General features: G+C 44.5%; 1 protein-coding gene across 3 annotated transcripts; it reads left to right on the forward strand.

Annotated features, from left to right (window-relative positions):
• The first annotated feature begins 390 nt into the window (after positions 1–390).
• Positions 391–6,608, forward strand: diras2 (DIRAS family GTPase 2). 3 transcript variants are annotated; one of them, XM_078396106.1, is made up of 2 exons: positions 391–612; positions 5,828–6,608. In XM_078396106.1, exon 2 carries the CDS (start codon positions 5,847–5,849, stop codon positions 6,441–6,443), a length of 597 nt encoding a protein of 198 aa, XP_078252232.1. In that variant the 5' UTR covers positions 391–612; positions 5,828–5,846; the 3' UTR covers positions 6,444–6,608. The 3 variants fall into 3 exon arrangements, with proteins under 3 accessions (XP_078252232.1, XP_078252233.1, XP_078252230.1); XM_078396107.1 differs by lacking the exon at positions 391–612 and adding an exon at positions 4,520–4,764; XM_078396104.1 differs by lacking the exon at positions 391–612 and adding an exon at positions 4,823–5,464.
• The last annotated feature ends 3,089 nt before the right edge of the window (positions 6,609–9,697 follow it).

Consider the following 9,697-nt stretch of genomic DNA (forward strand, 5'->3'; position numbering starts at 1 on the left):
AGCATCTCGGGAGAGAAGGAATGGGTGACGTTTCGGGTCGAGACCCTTCTTCAGTCAGTCTGAAGAAGGGTCTCGACCCGAAACGTCACCCATTCCTTCTCTCCCGAAATGCTGCCTGACCTGCTGAGTTACTCCAGCATTTTGTGAATAAATCCCATGTTCCATTCATTCAGCTGGGCAAGGATTGTTGTAAAAAAGTGGTTGTTGTTTTAATTGCTAATCCAAAGCCATTATTATTCACAATAGCCCAACTCTCGGGACTTGACACTGAGACACACAAAGACTTCCACTGTGCTCTCCGTTGTAAGTGCAACTCTGCCAGGTATAAAAATGGACTGGGAGTAGCGAAGACTCTTATTTTGAAAAGGAATCACGTGCCATCTGTCGCCAGCAATAAGGCGGTGATCTAATCGCAGATCGTGGGCCAAGAGCGGAACAGCGAGCGCTGAGCTGAGCTCCTTCACCCAAACGCAGGCAGTCCCAGCAACAGCAGCAGGCAGCTCATCGCACAGTGCGGCTACCTTCATCCACGTGAAACACTGGACGCCGAGCTTCTCACTGCGGCGGCATGTGACCATCCGTTCTAGTTACATTAGAGGATCCATTCTGAAGGTAAAGTGTCCCTCAATTTCCATTCTTGAAATTAATTTCGGACGCATTAACCTACATGTGCGTTCAGATATAATGATATCTATCTATCTATCTATCTATCTATCTATCTATCTATCTATCTATCTATCTATCTATCCATCTATCCATCTATCCATCTATCCATCTATCCATCTATCCATCTATCCATCTCTCTATCTCTCTATCTCTATGAGCAAGAAACTATCCTATTGTTTAAAAAATGAGCGGATTGGCGATTTTGCATCCGTGGTTACACATTCTCTGTCAGATGCTGGGGCTTCAGAGAACGCCGCTGGCGACGCCTTTGTCAGCCTGAAGTTGCAGGATCCGCTCTCTGCAAAGAGTCCCAGTATTTCCTGGTTCTCGAAGTGGGTGTTCCTCCATCTTTCGTTTTTAAAACAAAGGGGGCGAACAGGTTTTCATTTTAAAATGGAATTAAAAACGCCGTCGTTTTTATTATAACAGAAACAAACCAAATTCTCGCCAAATTCCTCTGATTGCACCTCCGTGTTTAGTTTCCAGGGGGGGTTGTTTTATTTTAATTACGGTGAACGAATCCCAATGGCTTTCTAATATTGATTGGGAGGACTGATGCCTCAAAGCCCTGGTGTGGCAATAATTTGACGCCTTTAACTGCATCTCAAATGTGCCGAACAACTGGCGTAGTAGTGCCGGTGCTTTAAGAGCTCGGTATTTCTGTTTTGTTGTAAACAAGCTGCTTAAATCAATCACAGGCTAATCGGAAAATCCTCGCATGAACTCCTCGGGGATGGTAACTGACATCGAAACGAATTGTAAAAAACTGTCAGCATGTACTGCTTGCAAGTGGGGGTGGGGTTAAAGATTGCAGCTTGGTCACAGAAGGCATTCCTGTGGGTATCCCTGCAATTGTAATGCAGGGATACTGCTATACTGCTTGGGGAAAGAGAAAGGAAAATACGAGCGGTGAAAGGGCAAAGGAACTAACTGAGATACAAACTAGCGAATGATTGAGGCGATGTTGCCTCCAATGTTTTTTTCTTCCCCCATCCTCCTTGGTTTAAAAAAATATTAATAAACCGGCAACTGTACATCGATATCAGTGTGTTCGTGTCCGAAGTGTATCACTGGTGTCACAAATGTCCCTGCTTGCCTGCGCCTCCATCTTCTGCCTCGGGGATTCCAGCTCCGGTTCCAGTACTAGTTTCACTGTCGTCCTGTCCAGTTTCACTGTCTCTAAACTCGTTGTCACCTTCCCCTCAGCCAACAATGGACCATTGCGGGCTCCACCTATCCTTGATCATCGTTGCCTTTTGCAATTCTTTCAATCATTTGCCTATGTACCTTCTAAATTTCGCATTCCCCTTTGCCCTGACTCTCAGTCTGAACAAGGGTATGGACCCGAAACGTTACCTATTCCATTTCTCCTGAGATGCTGCCTGACCCGTTGAGTTACTCCAGCATTTCGTGTCTATCCCTGTAATCAAACTGTACTGATTGGAGAAGGTCAAGTAGATCCAAGAATCTCTTGAAAATACACCATTTATTGAGCAGTTCATTTAATTTGTTCTCAAAACAAGCCGCTGAAAGAACACAAAGTGCTGGAGTAACTCAGCTGGTCAGGCAACATCTCTGGAGGACATGGACAGGTGATGTTTTGGGTCGAGACCCTTCTTCGTTACCTCTGGCAAACTGCCCTCCACAGCCTTCGATGTTATCGTTCCCCAGCCCCGCACTGCCCGCTTCTACCTCCACCCCAAAAATAGAATTCTATCTTTCTACATAGACCCACTGAAGTCCTCCAGCACTTTATTTGTTGCTCAAGATTATAGCATCTGCAGTTCCTTGTGTCTCCAATATTTCTCTCATCCGTTTGCAGCACTGAACCGACTTCACTCGGGCGATCTGCTGGCACCAACCCACGACGCTTGCAGAAGAAGGAAAGTGAGCGCTTGTTGATTGTGGACCCATTGAGGGTTCTCCGTTTCTCTCTAGACTTAAATCTGCAGATGCTGGAATCTTGAGCAAAAAGAAAACAATGTGCCAGAGGAACCCAGCGGTTTTATTGCATAGGACAACTAATTAAATGAACTATTCAATCGTTGGTAAAATAAGTATTTTAAAGGTTGAACGTCTGCTATCAAACTTGGGGGGAAATGGGAAAAAAATACTTTTGTCCACCGTTTCTGGTTCTAACGTAATATTCCGCCTTTCATTATCTAACATGTAACTAATAGGAACTGGGGAAAAAACGAATAGAAAGAACTCTGCCTCCCATCACAACTGACAGCTGCAAAAAAAAGAATATCCCTGACCGTCTAAATTCACCCAAATATCACCCAATACGTTGGCGCCCAGTCAGCACATCTGATAATAGTGTGTTAGTTATATCAGATTTTGCTATTTGTAATTTAAGGCCATTAATAAGTTCCATTTAATTTCGTTGAGTAGGATTTTTTCTTAATTGGGGGCAATTCCATGCAGCAGTATTGATGGTGACAACCCAAACTATTCGGAATGAAGATACGAAATTACTTTAAACACCCAAAGCATTCTTGAAAATGTTTGTCTTAAGCGTACCTAATACGGACAACAAAACTTTCTGTTACTCCACACGACACGTAGAAAAGCAAAAGCAAATAGCTTTTCATATATTTCATAGTTGGCTTTTCATATAATTTCTGTGCATATTTACTCTGGCCAATTTGGGCTTATTTTTTTCTACGTGAATGTTTCGGGGAAGATGTGTAATTTAGACATTTTTTTCCCTCAAAGGACTAGCTGCCGAGATAGTGCTTGAATGACTACATAATTGCGCTTCACGCAAAAACATTTTTCCTATATTTCTTTACATTCTTCTGAACGGGATGTTCTTAGTTGTGTCTCTATCTCTCTCTCTCTCTCTCTCACACACACACACACACACACACACACACACACACACACACACACACACTTAAATAATGGGTTTCGATTTGAAAAGTGGTTATATATCAGTTTAAATCTACCAGATACGTGAGTTATTGCGCAGCTGAAGCATTCAGGGATAACTGACAGTATTTGCAATGTAAAAAGTGCCGCTTTTAACTAGAGGCGCAAGAGACTGCAAGTGTTGGAATCTTGTGCAAATGAACTACTGGATGAACTCAGAAAACCAGGCAGCATCTGTGGAGGGAAATGGATGAAAAGGGATCCTGGCTAATCATTTCCCTCCACAGATGCTGCCTGATTTTCTGAGTTCCTCCAGCATTTTGCTTTTTGCTGTTTTTAAATATTCAGTTCAACATTTTCAGACAGGGTCTGAGAAATGATTGTGTAGGAAAGAACTGTAGATGCTGGTTTTAATCGAAGGTAGACACAAAATGCTAGAGTAACTCAGCGGGACAGGCATCATCTCTGTAGAGAAGGAATTGGTGACGTTTCGGGACGAGACCCCAAAAAATTCTGAGAAATTATTCCTTAGCTGGTCAAAGTAATTTCGGTATTCTTGAAAGACAACAATAAGTCCAATACATTGTATTAGCCTCAACTTGTGAAGAAAGAAAATCATATCTTCAGAGGCAAATGCGTATTCTCTAGCGAAATGGATTCTAAAATAATCCCGTTTGAACTTGTTTAAGCATTGGAATGTGCACTTTAGATTTGGACTGGTTATCATTAGACTTTAAAATGAGGGGAAGCTGGCTGGAAAATATGCCGAAGAAAGCAATTTCTTAATCGGAATTATCCATAGCAATTTGAAATGTTTTGGAGGCGTGAGATTAGATGCGACATTAAACATGCCAAACTTGCGGCGTTTCGCTGTTTAAACCAGCAATGTTATTTTTCATCCTGTTACACGGTTTAAACAGAACCGTGGCTGCTCCACATCGGCCATGCCTTAGGGTGCCGCAGTGTCGCTCTGGAATTGGTGGCGATGGTAAACCCGTGGAAATAGACGAACCGTGACTTCTTAAAATGCAGTAAATATAAGACCTAGTTTAGTGATGGCAGGCGGTGGCAACTAAAATGCGCGTGTTTGCACGTTATTTGGTTTGGAAAAAGTGACAAAGAAACCGCGGATGTGAAAAACGCAGGATGCTCAAGCTGCAGAGCAGCCGAGAGCAGCCGAGGAATCGTCTAAAGGTTAAAGATTAGGGAGCAGACATTTCAGCCGTAAGCCTCTGTTTCTGACTCAGACGTTGTCCGGCTACATCTAGCATTTGGCGTTGTCTTCAGTCAGAGTACTGCAGCCCACGCCATCTCTTCCGATTGTATATATTTTTTTGTTTCAACTATTTAATTATGTGTCAAAAATACGGGCTACTGAGAGAAAGCCCCAAAACAAAGCATTGCCCCAGTGGCATCGCGTTGAATGGAAAATAGTTTATTTTTAGTGCTGATGGTGCGGATTTCATAGGTTCTGCGCCCCACCACGTTTTGCTGGGCTGCTCCTATCGGCGGCAGATTCATTAGCAGCGCTAGCTCACACTGAACAGGTCTTTGACCTTTACTGCAGCAATCTGCACCGACCCGCACAGAGACGTAGCGCTGAAAAGCACTGATGACGATAGTGTGCTCCCTGTTCACACCGAGCTCACTAAACAAACCCAGATACGTAACATCGCTGCATGGAGCGCGTCTCTGGTGCCTTTAACATCAGACAGAAACTGCCTGCAGCCCTCTCAGTCAGCGGAAAGCAGACTCCTTCGCTATCGATTCTGCCCAACCTTCAGTCGCGATGGGTTCTCAAGACTGAACGCAGCGCAGCTCGGCTCAACCCGACCGCACTTTACAGTCACATCCCCGGCTGAGGTTTCGCAAGGAAGTCGCGTCTCGGTTAGAAGCGTATTTTACATTGGGTAGCGCTAGATAGGTGAGTATTGAAGAGGGTCTTTTGACAAGGGCAACAGGACGACCCGCGTCCGGCGGCGGTTTCTGCTTTTGTTCGGGTCAGGCACGGTGTGCGAGGGACTTGGTGCTTATCCGGGGGCTATCTGTCGACACGGTCCTGTCCTGCCCCGCAGCCTTTTTCTCTTTTTAACCTTCAGAAGGCGATCTGTCACGGAATAGTTCCTTGTACCTGGCAATGCATATGGTTGATATCTTGTCGTTGTGAATTTTGGCATTGGATAAACTAGGCACTGCCTATTTGTTGTTGTTGTTGTTGTTGTTTTTTGAAAGACGGGTGTAAATACGAGTTGAGCATATGTAATATTCTCCTTCCCTTTGACTCCAGGTGTAAGGCAGTCAGCAAGATGCCGGAACAGAGCAACGATTACAGGGTGGTGGTGTTCGGAGCGGGAGGCGTGGGCAAGAGCTCGCTGGTGCTGAGGTTTGTCAAAGGGACCTTTCGGGAGAGCTACATCCCCACGATCGAAGATACTTACCGCCAGGTGATCAGTTGTGACAAGAGCATCTGCACTTTACAGATCACCGACACCACAGGGAGCCACCAGTTCCCCGCCATGCAGCGCCTCTCCATCTCCAAAGGGCACGCCTTCATCCTCGTTTACTCCATCACCAGCAAGCAGTCTTTGGAAGAGCTGAAACCCATCTACGAACAAGTGTGCCAGATCAAGGGGGACGTGGAGAGCATCCCCATCATGCTGGTGGGCAACAAGTGCGACGACACTCTGAGAGAGGTGCAGGCCAGTGACGGCGAGTCCCAAGCCAAGCGGTGGAAGTGCGGCTTCATGGAGACCTCGGCCAAGACGAATCACAACGTGAAGGAGCTCTTCCAGGAACTGCTGAATCTGGAGAAGCGCAGGGCGGTCAGCCTGCAAATCGACGGCAAGAAATCCAAGCAGCAAAAGAGGACAGAGAAACTCAAGGGGAAGTGTGTCGTTATGTGAACTGCCACCAGTCCATTAGCAACAATAACAAAACAGAACCCCAGCCGGAAAAAAAAAAAAATAAGCACCGGTCAGATTCAGCACAGAAAGATGAACCTGACCTCACGGCCGTCCATGGGGCTTTATCTCAAAGGCGAAACGTATTGTCTTTTTTTTCATCCAGCCAAAATTAAGTTTTAAAAGGTAAATCCCCTTGCGGAACTGTTAGGTTCCCCTGATGGAGGAGCTGTGTATTTGTATTAAATAGCTACGTTCCTTCTTTTAAATGGCATGAATGCAACACGAATATTTATATTTGAGTGCAGAGCCACTAAGTAAAGCACATTCATTTTGACGAGTTCAATCACGGATATTTTTATTTATTAAAGCCTAGAGTGTTATCCACTAACAAATAGCACCTTATTAATGCAAACATATATTCCAAAATAAGGTCCATGGGCAAATATTTTTAAGATCAATGGACAGATAGTTTCAATCACTATAACAGGAAACGTCATAACAATGAGCTATTGATTTAAGCTATTTATATAATAAATGCATTAACCTTGCATGACGTTTTAAATAAAATATATTCTAAAACCAGTGCCGATAACGTTTGATCCTGGTGAGTTCCTCTTTGCAGCATCATTTTAGTTCAATTATATTTGCGAGGGCGAAGTTAGGGGTTGTGGGGAAAACAATAATCTCTAAAGTTACTGAAATAGCACAGTGATCTAGTATATCCCAATTCATTTAGCATAGCATCAGTCAATCGACACAGATAGATAAATAGCATCATGGGGGGTTTAAACTGCAAACACTTTCTACCATACCTGGGTGGAGGAGTCGTGTGTCACTGTTAATTGTGTTTTGTCAACACAACACCCAAGTAGAGAATAAGAGCATGGATAAAACATTTACATCAAAGGGCAAAAAGCAGCATATACTTGATCAAATAGTGTTCAATGCACCTTGGAAAAAAACTGACAACAGTTTACATATATTTAAACAAGCATTGATCCGACTGAGGGGCTAGGGTTATGAATTATTTTGTTTAGACTTATTATTCCAATCGCTCCAACTGAAATGTATGTATGCATCTTTTTTTCTGGAGCTACTTGCTTGATATAGAAATAAAGCAATTGTATTTATTCTGTTCAGAAGCATTGAAATATATTTCATTAATGTTATTTAAATGCCTGTACATAAGTCATTTGTGCCTACACGTTTTTACAGTCCTACGCTGTATATTTCAAATTGACAATAAAATAACTCACTTTACCACGTATGATTCTGAGTGGTTTTTATAAGCAATATTCAGCGGATTCACGAAATCTGAAATACGACAGAAAATACTGTCAATTCATAACAAGTTGGGCCATATTTATGGAGAAAGGGCCAAAGCTAATGCTTCCAGTCCGCTTCCTGAAATCACATAATAGAACACAAAAGATAGAACATCACCGGAACAGGCCCTTCGCCCACAATGTCTGTGCCGAACTTGATGCCAAATTAAAATAATCCTCTCTGCCTGCACATGATCTATACCCTTCCATTTCCTACTTATCCATGTGCTTATCTCAAAGCCTCTTAAACACGCCTACCATGTCTACTTACACCCACCACCACCCCTGGCCGCACATTCCACGCACCCACCACTCTCTGGGAAAAACAAAACTTGCCCCACACATCTCCTTTAAACTATCCCCTTTTGATCTTAAAGCTACGACTCTAAGAATTGGGGAAAGTATTCTGACAGTCTATGGTTCTCATAATGTTATAAACAGGGAGAATCGACAGGAAAAGAATGCAGATTAAATAAGTTCAAACAACGTGGAGCAGAATAAAAACGAGATGAAACTCGACCTTTAAAGGAAGGCTGACTTCCAGAAAGTCAAATAAAAACAATGCAACAAATTACTGTCTGAAACCTTTCTAAATCTGCATCTATCTGGGAAGTGCTCACTGATCCTGGATTATAATCGGGGTCAGTTTGCATTAGCGCCGCTGATAGTGTCCATAGGTTTAGTTGGGAAGGGATTCGACCCAGCTGCTGCCCGTTCAATCGCACGCAGGTCCATTGGGAATGGGATGGGTTTGGTTCCACGGTCCCCATGTGACTGGCTGCTGACGCTTGCCATCACGTGGCTCTGTGAGCCGAGCAGTTGTGATGGTCCTATCTTTATCCTCCCTGCTTTGCAGTCCGGAGGGAAGCGGTTTCACTGTCGCTGGTGAAGGTACACGGACTGAAACCTATTCTGCTGTAAATAACACGCGCAGACAATTACAACCCCCCCCCCCCCACCTCAGTTTACAACCCAGCGGCATGAATACTGATTTCTTTAACTTCAAGTAATCCTTGCATTCCCTCTCTCCCCATACCGCCCCCCCCCCCCCCCCCCATCCATCCATCCATCCTAGTCCTCTTGCTAATTTCACCGTTTGTATCCCTTCGTTATCACCTCGTCCCAAGACAACAATGGACCATTGTGGGCTCCACCTTTCCGGAGTCATTGGTGCTTTGTACTGTACCTTCTCATACCTCTAATTTCCCCCTCCCCGACTCTCAGTCTTGTTTCGAGTCTCGAACGGAAACGTCACCTATTTTCTCCAATGATGCTGCCTGACCTGCTGAGTTACTCCATCATTTTGTGTCTATCATGGGTGCAAACCAGCATCTGCAGTTCCTTCTTACACCTTAAAATGATTGTTAATTATCTATGTTGAAAAGGGAAAGTTAGTTTTTCATCCATATCTTTGTGGCTTTTCAAAGGCATTACGTTTTCAAGGCCCTGCAGATTATTACTCAGAGTTGCAATTTCTTATTTGGTCCTTCAACATCTATATCATCATCCTATCAGCCATGACTGATCTGTAGATTACAAAAAAGGAACTGTAGATGCTGGTTACAAAAAAAAGACAGCATTTTGGGTCAAGAGCCTTCTTCAGACTCTGAATGACATGTGGTGTGGTGAGAAAGCTGGAAGAGAGGAGGGGCAGGACAAAGCCTGGCAAGTAATAGGTGGATACAGGTGAGGGGGGTTTTGATAAGCAAATGGTTGGACAATGGCCAGAGATGATAAGACAGAAGGTGACAAAAGGATGAAAAGACGGGGCATTGGAGACGGGAGGGGGGGAGGGGAGAGGGAGGGGAGAGGGAGGGGAGGGGAGGGGAGGGGAGGGGAGGGAGGAGGGAGGGGGGAGGGGAGGGGGGAGGGGGGAGGGGAGGGGGGAGGGGGGAGGGGAGGGGGGAGGGGGGAGGGGAGGGGAGGGGG

The sequence above is a fragment of the Rhinoraja longicauda genome, chromosome 3 (assembly GCF_053455715.1).
Source record: "Rhinoraja longicauda isolate Sanriku21f chromosome 3, sRhiLon1.1, whole genome shotgun sequence".
Classification (NCBI taxonomy): Eukaryota; Metazoa; Chordata; class Chondrichthyes; order Rajiformes; family Arhynchobatidae; genus Rhinoraja; species Rhinoraja longicauda.